Raw genomic sequence first — 15,119 nt, 5'->3', positions numbered from 1 at the left:
TCATTAAGTCCAGGGTCAACGCAGCCGTCTACCAGGAGAGTTTGGAGCACTTCATGCTTCCTTCCGCAGACGAGCTTTATGGGGATGCTGACTTCATTTTCCAGCAGGACTTGGCACCGCCCACACTGCCAAAAGCACCAAAACCTGGTTCAATGACCGTGGGATTACTGTGCTTGATTGGCCAGCAAACTCACCTGACCTGAACCCCATAGAGAATCTATGGGGCATTGCCAAGAGAAAGATGAGAGACATGAGACCGAACAATGCAGAAGAGCTGAAGGCCGCTATTGAAGCATCCTGGTCTTCCATAACACCTCAGCAGTGCCACAGGCTGATAGCTTCCATGCCACGCCGCATTGAGGCAGTAATTGCTGCAATAGGGGCCCAAACCAAGTACTGAGTACATATGCAGCTTCTACTTTTCAGAGGTCGGATATTGTTCTATGTACAATCCGTGTTTTATTGATTGCATGGAAAATTCTCATTTTCTGAGATTGTGGATTTGGGGTTTTCATGAGCTGTAAGCCATAATCATCACAATGATGACAAATCACGGCTTGAACTATCTTGCTTTGCATGTAATGAGTCTATCTCATGTATTAGTTTCACCTTTTAAGTTGTATTATTGAAATAAATGAACTTTTGCACAATATTCTAATTTTTCGAGTTTCACCTGTATATATAATTCCTAACTCTGGTGTTGTCAGATTTCATCCTGCCTCTTATTTTCAGACCTTCTTAAATCTTTTTAGGAACTCCATAATTGATTCCATACTGCTCTGCTTACAATCAACTACTGTAGCTAGTGACTGTTAATTTCTGCAATTAACTCCTTCCACATCTGTTTCTGTCCTACGGCAATTCTCCACTCATAGTCCACAGTCAGTCCAAATGGCTCATGAAGCATGGTGGTCCAATCCCAACCTGATTCCATATCATATCCCAAAATTCCATTGATGATTATCCTCATGTCCTGTTGTGAACATTGTTGCCTCTGCGTTGCTCTTTTCAAGTAGTTAATGGCAGCAGTGGGGTTTTCCGAGGATCAGGACAATGCTTTATAATGCCATTAACGTCATTCATTACCATTGGCTTTATCACCACATCACATCCCACAATGATGGAAGGGTAAGCTTGGGTGGCTCCCTCATCGTCTTCAGCGTCTTTTCTGGACCTCAAATAATACTTACTGAATTCTTCTAAATTATCTTGCTCCTGCTGACTCATCTCTCCTGTTGAATCTTCTGACTCCTCACTTGCTGCGTCCCTCTCCTGTACTGTCTGCTCTTTTACCATTGATGTCTGTCCTCCTGATTTCATTGCCTTGCTTACTACCTTGCCTTTTTATTTTCCTCCTTCTTGGTCCTGGGTGTCAGAGCAGTCACAGTTTGCTGCATCTGGTCTAATGTCCTTCCCAATGTAACTTTTGTCTCTTTCCACTCTTTATTCATTTCACGCATTGATACACTTGAACCTGACTCTTCTTCCAAAGAATCTTCCCCATCACCACCGATCACTGCCAAATGGCCTCCTTCATCGGTGGGAGACTCTTGGGGCAGAATGTAATGCATGTCTCCTCCTATTACGTGACAACAAATAATCCTCATCCTTAGGGAGCTGAGGATACAGCTGAGTATAATCAGGAAGCGCAGTGTCAGGCGATAAGTGCCATAAATAGCGTTGGCACTATATAAATCCTGTATAATAATTAGTCTGTTTAGTTACTGGGGCAGAAGGGATTGGTTTCCGGCATTTATATCCTGGGGCATACTTCAACCAATTCAATGCTCCCCCTCACATATATAGGGAAAGGCAGTTTTGTCCCCTAAATATATCCCCTTTATCATATCCATGTGAAAATCATCATCATTGTCCCCATCTCTGGGAAAAGGACTGGCACTCCCCATGGTTGAACTCCACCCCACCAGGCTGTCCACCCATTGGACAACATAAAAATCCAAAGTGACACTCAGGCAACATACTCTTTACATGTTTCATTAGCTGGTAGTTGGGATTTTTCTAGAGCTGATCCATCTTCCTTAGTAAATTTCTTTAACAGGTTTTCTTCCTCTGAATACTTTACACGATGGCTCAGGAGGGTCTGGGTACTTCCCCTTACCTTGGGAGTTTCCCATCATCACTGCAAAGCAAAGATGCGATATTACAGTGAAGGAAATAAGTATTTGATCCCCTGCTGATTTTTAATGTTTGCCCACTCACAAAGAAATGATCAGTCTAAAAATCGAATGTTCGGTGTAACACTGAGGGACAGAATTTCAACAACAAATTCAGCAGAAATGCGTCTAACAAATTCTGCACTGATTTGAATGTTCATGAGGGAAATAAGTATTTGATCCCCTTCACAAAATATGACTTAGTACTTGGTGGCAATCTCTTGTTGGCAATCACAGAGGTCAGACGTTTCCTGTAGTTGGCCACCAGGTTCGCACACATCTCAGGAGGGATTTTGGCCCACTCCTCTTGGCAGATCCTCTCCAAGTCATTAAGGTTTGGTGGCTGACATTTGGCAACTCAAAATTCCAGCTCCCTCCACAGATTTTCAATCGGATGAAGGTGTGGAGACTGGCTAGGCCACTCCAGGACCTTAATGTGTTTCTTCTTGAGCCGCTCCTTTGTTGCCTTGGCCGTGTGTTTTGGGTCATTGTCATGCTGGAACACCCATCCATGACCCATTTTCAATGCCTTGGCTGAGGGAAGAAGGTTCTCACCCAAGATTTGATGGTACATTGCCCCGTCCATCATCCCTTTGATGCGGTGCAGTTGTCCTGTCCCCTTAGCAGAAAAACACCCCCAAAGCAGAATGTTTCCACCACCATGTTTCACAGTTGGGATGGTGTTCTTGGGGTCATAGGCAGCATTCCTTCTCCTCCAAACACGGTGAGTTGAGTTGATGCCAAAGAGCTGGATTTTGGTCTCCTCTGACCACAACACTTCCCACCAGTCCTCCTCTGCATCATTCAGATGTTCAGTGGCAGACTTCAGACGGGCTGGACATGGGCTTTCTTGAGCAGAGGGACCGTGCGGGCACTGCAGGATTTCAGTCCTTGTCGGCGTAGTGTGTTACCAATTGTTTTCTTGGTGACTGTGGTCCCAGCTGCCTGGAGATCATTGACAAGATCCTCACGTGTAGTTCTGGGATGATTCCTCACTGTTCTCATGATCATTGACACTCCATGAGGTGAGATCTTGCACGGTGCACCAGACCTAGGGAGACTGACACTTGTTTTGTGTTTCTTCCATTTGTGAATGATTGCACCAACTGTTGTCACCTTCTCACCAAGCTGCTTGGCCATAGTTTGGTAGCCCAGTCCAGCCTTGTGTAGGTCTACCATCTTGTCTCTGACATCCTTGGACAGCTCTTTGGTCTTTGCCATGGTGGAGAGTTTGGAATCTGATGGTTTGATGGCTCCTGTGGACAGGTGTCTTTTATACAGGTAACACAATGAGATTAGCAGCACTCCCTTTAAGAGACTGCTTCTAATCTCAGCTTGTTACCTGTATGAGAGACACCTGGGAGCCAGAAATCCTGCTGAATGATAGGGGATCAAATCCTTCTTTCCCTCATGAACATGCAGATCCGTCATCATTTGTTAGACATGCATTTCTTTTGAATTTTGTGTTGCTATTCTGTCTCTCAGTGTTACAATACACCGAACATTCGATTTTTAGACCGATCATTTCTGTGTGAGGGGTGAACATTCAACATCAGCAGGGGAGCAAATACGCATTTCCTTCACTGTATGTGAGCTGGCCTATGTGTTTCTCTCCCGGTGATGACTCTTTGTGCCGGGTGAAGCTGGACTGAACTCACATAGAGCTCCGACAAATTTTTTCTCAACTGCACAAGTGCTTCAAGGACTTCACCTGGAAAATCACCTGGACAGATACACCCCTATTGTGACTCCTTCAGACTGTCACCATGCTTTCACCTATCCCAGGCCAATGGAGAAATCTCCTCGCTGAGTAGATGGGGCGTCTCACAGTCCTACAGAGACTTAGAATACATCTACTGAACAGTTTCTCTAGTTACAAGCGTACATAATCACTGAACACACTGCTCTGTATGATTGTATGGAGGACATACACACATTTCTTATACATCAACCTAGGTTCTGTTTAACCCCACGAGCTCCCAAAGCTCCAGCAGACAATTGCTCGTGCTACCGCAGCACAGAGGCTTGGTGGAGATAGGGGGCAATCAGGGCAAAGGAAGACAACAAATGCTCACTTACCTCCGATGGCCGATCCTATCCCACTTCTGACACCACTTCTGTCAGGAACATCAATTTATGCCGGCCTCCTCCTCCATACAAACATCCAGTTCAAAGTACTTTGGGAATAATACAAGTCAGACATCTGGATGTGTGATGCAAAATGGGACTTCTTTATTATTCATCAAGCTTTAATAATAAATGAGAATGCGGCATATTTCAGGTGGTTTCCATAAAGCACCAATCAGAATACAGAATAGAGATTTCAATAAACTACTCCATGTTGCGTCATAACAAAAATACAACAGGATAGTGACTTCTGTGATTTCTATAAACAAGAAATGTGTGCATAGATACCAGCATTCACATCCCACTGGAACATCTTGTATGTACAACAAACCAGTTAGTAGGCACAAAGCAAAAGTGAGTGAACTATTAACCCTTTCATATAGTAGGTGGAGCAAATTACTATGATACTTAGCGCCACCTAAAGGATGAATAGGGATTTTTTTTTGTTTTAAATAAATAGTTGGTTTAGTCCTGAGGTTTTATGTCTTTAATGTCTACTATACTCATAAATGTATGAATGTGATCTCCGATACTTGTATGACACCACCCCTCACATAGTACACTAAAAATATGTCGGGGGAGAGAGACAAGCATGTGTCCAGCCATGACAAATTCTGCTGTATTTTAATAAACACTGATTTCCGATAATCATCAGCTGCCTCTAGTGGCCATAATGAAGTATTAATTCAAAAACACATCAATCAGGAAAAACAGTTCAATACATTATGGCCACTAGATGGAGCCAATGATCATAGGAAATTACTGTGTGAAATAAAATTACACCATGTGACATGGCTGAATGAATGCTGGTCATATTAGTTCATCTATTCTCTAAGTGGGGTGGTATCTATTGGGCCAATCCCTTTTACAAACCACACATAATATCGCCCTTCAAAGTGAAAACAGAAACGATTTGCACAAAATCAAAGAGTATAAATATTTTCCGGTGGATCCCCTCTACCCAGACCCCAAATGTAGACATAGAACAACAAGCTGTGTTCCCTCTCGTGCCGCACTCCTCCAACCACCCAAACCCACACAGAAGCAAAGGGAAATAATGAGAGGAAAGTTCCCCCCTAGTTTGGGGCGGAGTTCTCCTTCCCTTCTGTTGGGGGATGGGAGAAGGATGGACTGAAGACAGAGAGACGCTTCGGGGTCACCACTGTTCTGTAGAGCCTTGAAATGAAGGACATCAACTTCAGAAGTTCTTGTTGTCTGTGTAAAGTTCCCCGATAACCAGATCTGGGCTCTCCCGGCTTCTAGCTCTGTAACCCGCTATATCATTATCAGGAAACGCAACTCCGACACCCAAGAAGGGCTGAAGTTGTGTCCTTCATTTCCAGGATCTACTGACCACTCTGCACCCCGACATTTACTGCACTTCATCCATGTCTTTGGGGGCCTCTCATCTCCTTATCAACTGTTTCTTCCATGATGAAGATCAGCCATGGAGTATATCTGAGGTGTATATCAGGGTGTGCTTCTTCCCCACATGAGAGCTGGGATGTCGAGCAACATTCATCTAGAAGACATTTCCCGCACTCAAGGCACTAATACACCTCCAGGGTTGTGTGGGACCCCTGATGTACAGGAAGACAGGACTTCAGTGAGGAACATTTCCCTCACTCAGGACAGGAATGTGGCTTCTCCCATGTGAGATCTCTGATGTTTGGAAAGACTTGACTTCTCTGAAAAACATTTCCCGCACTCAGGACAGGAATACGGCTTCTCCCCCATGTGGCATCTCTGATGTGCGATAAGATGGGATTTCTGTGAAAAACATTTCCCGCACTCAGGACAGGAATACGGCTTCTCCATCATGTGAGATCTCTGATGTATGGAAAGATTGGACTTCACTGAAAAACATTTCCCACACTCAGGACAGGAATATGGCTTCTCCCCCGTATGAGATCTCTGATGTGTGTAAAGATTGGACTTAGCTGAAAAACATTTCCCGCACTCAGGACAGGAATACGGCTTCTCCCCTGTGTGAGATCTCTGATGTGTGTAAAGATGGGACTTATCTGAAAAACATTTCCCGCACTCAAAACAGGAATATGGCTTCTCCCCTGTGTGAGATCTCTGATGTTTGGAAAGACTTGACTTCTCTGAAAAACATTTCCCACACTCAGGACAGGAATACGGCTTCTCCCCCGTGTGCAGTCTCTGATGTACGATAAGATGGGATTTCTGTGAAAAACATTTCCCGCACTCAGGACAGGAATACGGCTTCTCCGTTGTGTGAGATCTCTGATGTATGGAAAGATTGGACTTCACTGAAAAACATTTCCCACACTCAGGACAGGAATATGCCTTCTCGCCAATGTGAGATCTCTGATGTGTGTAAAGATTGGACTTAGCTGAAAAACATTTCCCGCACTCAGGACAGGAATACGGCTTCTCCCCTGTGTGAGATATCTGATGTGTGTAAAGATGGGACTTATCTGAAAAACATTTCCTGCACTCAAAACAGAAATATGGCTTCTCCCCCGTGTGAGATCTCTGATGTCTGGAAAGATTGGACTTCTGTGAAAAACATTTCCCGCACTCAGGACAGGAATATGGCTTCTCTCCTGTGTGAACTCTTTGATGTTTGTAAAGACTGGACTTCACTGAAAAACATTTCCCACACTCAAGACAGGAATACAGCGGTTTCTTCCCCGTGTGAGATCTCTGATGTTTGGAAAGATTGGACTTCACTGAAAAACATTTCCCACACTCAGGACAGGAATATGCCTTCTCCCCAGTGTGAGATCTCTGATGTGTGTAAAGATTGGACTTAGCTGAAAAACATTTCCCGCACTCAGGACAGGAATACGGCTTCTCTCCTGTGTGAGATCTCTGATGTGTGTAAAGACTGGACTTATGTGAAAAACATTTCCCACACTCAGGACAGGAATACGGCTTCTCCCCTGTGTGAGATCTCTGATGTGTGTAAAGACTGGACTTCAATGAAAAACATTTCCCGCACTCAAGACAGGAATACGGCTTCTTCCCCGTGTGAGACCTCTGATGTTTGCATAGATTGGACTTCTCTGAAAAACATTTCCCACACTCAGGACAGGCATATGGCTTCTCCCTTGTGTGACATCTCTGATGTTTGTAAAGAATCGACTTCTGTGAAAAACATTTTCCACACTCAGGACAGGAATACGGTTTCTCCCCTGCGTGAGATCTTTCATGTGAATTAAGGTTGGATTTAAAACAGAAATCCTTCCCACACTCAGTACAGGAGAAGCTCTTCCCTGTTGGAAGGCCGGCCCGGTCCCGCACAGTCTGAGGTTCCTCAGGATACGAGGAATCTGATGGTCCATCTACACTGGGTGGTCAGGAGGAGGTGATAGAGCCACAACCTGTCCAGTAATCCAGCTGACCTGCAATAACCCGACCTCAATCACAGACTCAAACAACTACCATGAGTCCTACACAATGATATTACCTATGATACACTATTCTAGTAGCACATTAGAGGGCTCTACAAGTACAGGAGTAAGATCTCATGAATCTGTATGAAACCCGGCCTGACAGGAAACAAAGGGGTGTAATTATAATTCATAGGATGAATGTGACAATCACTTATTCAGACATTACAAATTCTGGCCATTTTGTTCCTAGAACAGTGATTTCCTATGATAAGCAGCGCCACCTAGTGGCCATAATGAAGTACTTTTCCTGAAATACCTCCATCAGTAAATATAGCACACTATGATATTATGGTCACTAGATGGAGCCAACGATGTGATGACATAAAATAAGACCACCACTCGTTACAGCTGAGCGAATGCCAATCACCTTCATTCAACAATTAGAAGAAAAAATAGACCTCCAAGTGTTTGTGAAATATCCAAACACAAAATGTACTCAGCCAATGACAGGTCAGGACTCCATTTTTATTCTTCTCCTGCTATCAATGGCCAACCCGGTCCCACACTTCATCCATGTCTTTGGGGGCCTCTGATCTCCTTATGGACTGTTTCTTCCATGATGAAGATCAGCCATGGAGTATATCTGAGGTGTATATCAGGGTGTGCTTCTTCCCCACATGAGAGCTGGGATGTCCAGCAACATTCATCTAGAAGACATTTCCCACACTCAAGGCACTAATACACCTCCAGGGTTGTGTGGGGCCCGTGATGTACAGGAACACAGGACTTCACTGAGGAACATTTCCCTCACTCAGGACAGGAAAGTGGCTTCTCCCCTGTGTGACATCTCTGATGTGTGTAAAGATGGGACTTGTCTGAAAAACATTTCCCACACTCAGCACAGGAATACGGCTTCACTCCTGTGTGGGTTCTCTGATGTGTGTTAAGATTGGATTTATCTGAAAAACATTTCCCACACTCAGGACAGGAATACGGCTTCTCCCCGGTGTGAGATCTCTGATGTGTGTAAAGATTGGACTTCTGTGAAAAACATTTCCCGCACACAGGACAGGAATATGGCTTTTCACCCGTGTGAGATCTCTGATGTGTGCAAAGATTGTATTTATCTGAAAAACATTTCCCACACTCAGAACAGCAAAGTGGCTTCTCTGCCGTGTGAGATCTTTGATGTATGGAAAGACAGGACTTCTGTGAAAAACATTTCCCGCACTCAGGACAGGAATACGGCTTCTCCCCCGTATGAGATCTCTGATGTGTTACAAGTTTTGATTTTTCTACAAAACATTTCCCACATTCAAGGCAAGAATATGGCTTCTCCCCCGTGTGAGATCTCTGATGTCTGTAAAGGTAGGAAATATGTGAAAAACATTTCCCACACTCAGGACAGCAATGCAGCTTCTCCCCCATATGAGATATCTGGTGTGTGTAAAGATAGGACTTCTGTGAAAAACATTTCCCGCACTCAGAACAGGCAAGTGGCTTCTCCCCCGTGTGAGATCTCTGATGTCTGACAAGATTCGACTTTTCTGAAAAACTTTTCCCACACTCAGGACAGGAATATGGTTTTTCCCCCGTGTGAGACCTTTTATGCCTATTAACAAGGAATTTAGAATGGAAACCCTTCCCACACTCAGTACAGGAGAAGCTCTTCCCTGTTGGAAGGCCGGCCCGGTCCCGCACAGTCTGAGGTTCCTCAGGATACGAGGAATCCGATGGTCCATCTACACTGGGTGGTGCCGGATGGACATTGGAGGGAGCCGGGTTTTCTCCTGGACTATACTGTGTGATGTCCTCATCTTCTACTTTCCAGTCTGGAGACAAAGTGAGACAATCCTCAGAGGTTTTCCTCATCTCCCGGCCATGGACTAAAATACAAAGACAAAGAGGATTACTAGACAGGAGCTGATTGGTTCCCCCATACCAGAAAGACAGTGAGAGATCCAATGAGAACTTTATCATCTGGACCAATCAGTGAGCAGTATGGGTGGAGGAATGGATTTAGTGTTCATGACCCACCTGTGCTGATCTCTGTAGGAGTGTCCTCCTCTATAAATGTCCCCGTTATTCCATCCTCCTCCATAGACTGCTGATCATCCCTCACATACGCCTCTTCTTCTTCTGCTTTCACCTCAAATTCTATATCGATTGGATCTCCACTCTAAATCAAGGAAATGAGAGAAAATATCATCTGTAAAAAAAAGCTCACATAAAAAATCCACACATCATCTTTACAAGTCCATGTTCTAGATGTTCTGTCCTTCCAACCTTGTAATGGTGAGGGATGGTGTGACCTTCCTGTGTGGAATCCCGGGAATACAGAGGACGGGGACATCTCTCTGGTGGGTTCCTGGTATTAGGTGGCTCCATCATCTCCTTGTGTCCTTCTGAAAACTCCTCCATCACTCCATACTCCTCATCCTCCTCTTTATACTCTTCTTTAACATCAATATTATCATCCCCGAGGATTCCACTCTGAAAGATATAATAAAACATTCATTGTAACAAACATGCTGTGTATAAATCACAACTACCAATAATTGTCCTCATCTACCTGATGATGGTGAGGGATGGTGTGACCTTCCTGTGTGGAATCCCGGGAATACAGAGGATGGGGACATCTCTCTGGTGGGTTCCCATGACTGGATCCATCTGTAGGAAACACACACACTGACTGAATCCATTGTTTCTATGTGTTTATCAGATGATGGGGGATCTAGGTGGATCCTCCGTACTGCTCTCTCCTTTACAATAAAGTCTCCTCTTACCCGGTGATGTGAGGGGCGGCTGATTGTCCATCATGACGTCCTTGTAGAGATCCTTGTGTCCTTCTAAATACTCCCACTCCTCCATGGAGAAATAGACAGTGACACCCTGACACCTTATAGGAACCTGACACACACAATGATACAGTCACCATCCAGACACATCCCTTGTCTGTTACTGGAGAATGTCCCAGAATTCCTGGCACCGCTCACCTCTCCTGTCAGCAGCTCAGTGATCTCTCTGGTGACTTCTAGAATCTTCTTCTTCTTTCTCTCTTCTATCAGGGAGGGAGATGGAGGCAATGTGATGTCATATGATCTCCAGACTTCACAGGAGGAAAACTCTACATCTGAACACAAATAGTCACATCAAATGATATTCCCAGAATCCTCCTCACCTCTCCGGTCAGGTCTGTGTTTTATTAATAAAGATGAGTGATGTCATGTGACCTCCCAGAATCCTCCTCACCTCTCCGGTCAGGTCTGTGTTTTATTACTAGAGATAAGAGTGATGTCATGTGACCTCCCAGAATCCTCCTCACCTCTCCGGTCAGGTCTGTGTGTTATTAATAGAGATGAGTGATGTCATGTGACCTCCCAGAATCCTCCTCACCTCTCCTGTCAGGTCTGTGTTTTATTAATAGAGATGAGAGTGATGTCATGTGACCTCCCAGAATCCTCCTCACTTCACTGTTTAGGTCTCCAATTTATTAAAGCCCTACTTCAGGCTGAGGTAAAATGTACCCATTCAGAACCCCTCCCACAAATCTATGGGTTAAAAGAAGGCATTCTGACATCATTACATACAGTAACAGTCCTGCTTTCCAGATGAAGATGTCAAAAGTCTGCCCTCATCATAACTGCATTGGAAAAAAACATATGAGCCAGATGGAGGAACGTTGGTAGGAGGAGCTGTGAGGTTGGTGTGATGTCATAGGATTCTCTGACTCTGGATGGAGAGACATTAGGAGGAGGAGCTGTGAGGTCAGTGTGATGTCATAGGAATCTCTGACTCTGGTTGGAGGGACATTGGGAGGAGGAGCTGTGGGAGGCGCTCTGTGAGTTTTCTGTACACAGAATCATTTCTGCGTCCCACCTCTCCTAAAATGAAAGATGAACGTTGTCTTTGGGCTTTGCCAGGACACATCCCATCCCTGTGATCTCCGTGTTCTCCGGAGACTTTACTGATCACATTTCAGGATGAATATCTGAGAACGGGTTTTTATGGAAAAATATGTTTTTAGGACATTTCCTACAAGTGATAGTTCTCTCTCTTTCTTACTATTTTATAAAATAACGACATACATATTCCAATCCCCACTAAATACCCCCCATCCCCCACCACTAATAAAAGTCATATAATCCATTAGACTGATTAGGTGAGAAGGTGACCCATCTCCACAATGAGGAGAATGTTCCGGCCCCGGAAGTGGGGGAATGTTGTGCCCCTGAAGGGGTTAATCTGGGTTCCCACACTATATATGTGTGTATCATCATCTGCTGGAGATAAAAGATGTCACAGTGACTATGGAGGAAGAGGACGGACATGACTATGGAGGAAGAGGACGGATGTGACTATGGAGGAAGAGGACGGACATGACTATGGAGGAAGAGGACGGACGTGACTATGGAGTAAGAGGACGGACGTGACCATGGAGGAAGAGGACGGACGTGACCGTGGAGGAAGAGGACGGACGTGACTATGGAGGAAGAGGACGGACGTGACTATGGAGGAAGAGGAGGGACGTGACTATGGGGGAAGAGGACGGACGTGACTATGGAGGAAGAGGACGGACGTGACTATGGAGGAAGAGGACGGACGTGGCTATGGGGGAAGAGGACGGACGTGGCCATGGGGGAAGAGGACGGACGTGACCATGGGGGAAGAGGACGGACGTGACCATGGAGGAAGAGGACGGACGTGACTATGGAGGAAGAGGACGGACGTGGCTATGGGGGAAGAGGACGGACGTGGCCATGGGGGAAGAGGACGGACGTGACCATGGGGGAAGAGGACGGACGTGACTATGGGGGAAGAGGACGGACGTGACTATGGGGGAAGAGGACGGACGTGACTATGGGGGAAGAGGACGGACGTGACCATGGGGGAAGAGGACGGACGTGACCATGGGGGAAGAGGACGGACGTGACCATGGGGGAAGAGGACGGACGTGACTATGGGGGAAGAGGACGGACGTGACTATGGGGGAAGAGGACAGACGTGACTATGGAGGAAAATGACGGACTTGATGGGGGGGTTATTGGGTGTAAATAGGAAATAACATCTTATTACCTCCTCTGCTGCCACTTCCACCAACATCTCCTCTCTACTTCCTCCCCACTCACCTCTCACCCGGAACTTCCTGCCTGTATTCCATAGACTTCCTGTCTGAGTATAAGTGAGATCACCACCTTGTGGAGCTCAGAGGAACTGCAGCCCCGAGAAGCGTCTGGTAGTATGACCCCGGCCTTGTGCTATGTGAGCGCAGAAGTGAGCCTGATTTTGCACCCTTCGGCTTTAGTAAATAAACCCCATTATGTCATGTTTTGTGGACTTCTGTAGGATAATTGACATGTTTGGACATCATGCGATATCTGCTCAGGATGTTTATATGTAAAACGGAAAAATGTTTTTGTATATGAATAGTTTGCACAGTACTTAGTATTTTTTATTTATTTATTAAATTAGTGCAGTTGTTTTTTTTACATTAGTTATATATTGTAAGTGCTGAATTGTTGAGAACATCAAAGCAGCTGCTGGGAATATAGAGGTAGAAAGAGTTCACAGAAAAAAAAAGCTCATTTGATTATCTACCAGGTTTGTGATAGGATCATTACACTGACCACTGATATAAGGGGGTCCTTCTCCCATTGGTCACCAATGTAAGGGACCACTACACTGACCACTGATATAAGGGGATCCTTCTCCCATTGGTCACCAATGTAAGGGAACACTACACTGACCACTGATATAAGGGGGTCCTTCTCCCATTGGTCACCAATGTAAGGGAACACTACACTGACCACTGATATAAGGGGGTCCTTCTCCCATTGGTCACCAATGTAAGGGAACACTACACTGACCACTGATATAAGGGGGTCCTTCTCCCATTGGTCACCAATGTAAGGGACCACTACACTGACCACTGATATAAGAGGGTCCTTCTCTCATTTGGTCACCAATGTCAGGGACCACTACACTGACCACTGATATAAGGGGATCCTTCTCCCATTAGTCACCAATGTAAGGGACCACTACACTGACCACTGATATAAGGGGGTCCTTCTCCCATTGGTCACCAATGTAAGGGACCACTACACTGACCACTGATATAAGGGGGTCCTTCTCTCATTTGGTCACCAATGTCAGGGACCACTACACTGACCACTGATATAAGGGGATCCTTCTCCCATTAGTCACCAATGTAAGGGACCACTACACTGACCACTGATATAAGGGGGTCCTTCTCCCATTGGTCACCAATGTCAGGGACCACTACAATGACCACTGATATAAGGGGGTCCTTCTCCCATTGGTCACCAATGTAAGGGAACACTACACTGACCACTGATATAAGAGGGTCCTTCTCTCATTTGGTCACCAATGTCAGGGACCACTACACTGACCACTGATATAAGGGGATCCTTCTCCCATTAGTCACCAATGTAAGGGACCACTACACTGACCACTGATATAAGGGGGTCCTTCTCCCATTGGTCACCAATGTCAGGGACCACTACAATGACCACTGATATAAGGGGGTCCTTCTCCCATTGGTCACCAATGTAAGGGAACACTACACTGACCACTGATATAAGGGATCCTTCTCTCATTTGGTCACCAATGTCAGGGACCACTACACTGACCACTGATATAAGGGGGTCCTTCTCCCATTGGTCACCAATGTAAGGGAACACTACACTGACCACTGATATAAGGGGATCCTTCTCTCATTTGGTCACCAATGTAAGGGAACACTACACTGACCACTGATATAAGGGGGTCCTTCTCCCATTGGTCACCAATGTCAGGGACCACTACAATGACCACTGATATAAGGGGGTCCTTCTCCCATTGGTCACCAATGTAAGGGAACACTACACTGACCACTGATATAAGGGGGTTCTTCTCCCATTGGTCACCAATGTAAGGGAACACTACACTGACCAATGATATAAGGGGGTCCTCCCATTGGTCACCAATGTATGGGACCACTACACTGACCACTGATATAAGGGGGTCCTTCTACCATTGGTCACCAATGTAAGGGACCACTACACTGACCACTAATATAAGGAGGTCCTTCTCCCATTGCTCACCAATGTAAGGGACCCCTACACTGACCACTGATATAAGGGGATCCTTCTCCCATTGGTCACCAATGTAAGGGACCACTACACTGACCACTGATATAAGGGGGTCCTTCTCCCATTGGTCGCCAATGTAAGGGACCAGTGCACTGACCACTGATATAAGAGAGTCCTTTTCCCATTGGTCACCAATGTAAGGGACAACTACACTGACCACTGATATAAGGGGGTCCTTCTCCCATTGGTCACCAATGTAAGGGGTCACTACACTGACCACTGATTTAAGGGGGTCCTTCTCCCATTGGTCACCAATGTAAGGGACCACTACACTGACCACTGATATAAGGGGGTCCTTCTCC

The 15,119-nt window shown here is 45.5% G+C and overlaps 1 protein-coding gene across 1 annotated transcript; it reads right to left on the bottom strand.

Annotated features, from left to right (window-relative positions):
- Positions 1-7,504: 7,504 nt before the first annotated feature.
- On the bottom strand, positions 7,505-9,548 carry LOC149460695 (uncharacterized). Its single transcript, XM_089679346.1, has one exon. It carries the CDS (start codon positions 9,536-9,538, stop codon positions 8,474-8,476), a length of 1,065 nt encoding a protein of 354 aa, XP_089535472.1. The 5' UTR covers positions 9,539-9,548; the 3' UTR covers positions 7,505-8,473.
- Between the last annotated feature and the right edge of the window lie 5,571 nt (positions 9,549-15,119).

This window comes from Staurois parvus, unplaced genomic scaffold (assembly GCF_062004578.1).
Source record: "Staurois parvus isolate SC_StPar_1 unplaced genomic scaffold, SC_StPar_1.0 ptg000222l, whole genome shotgun sequence".
Lineage (NCBI taxonomy): Eukaryota > Metazoa > Chordata > Amphibia > Anura > Ranidae > Staurois > Staurois parvus.
This window is presented reverse-complemented; position numbering and strand designations above follow the sequence as displayed.

Coding starts and splice junctions, on each gene's coding strand:
- LOC149460695 (XM_089679346.1), bottom strand. CDS start 9,538: ATGAGGAAAACCTCTGAGGATTGTCTCACTTTGTCTCCAGACTGGAAA.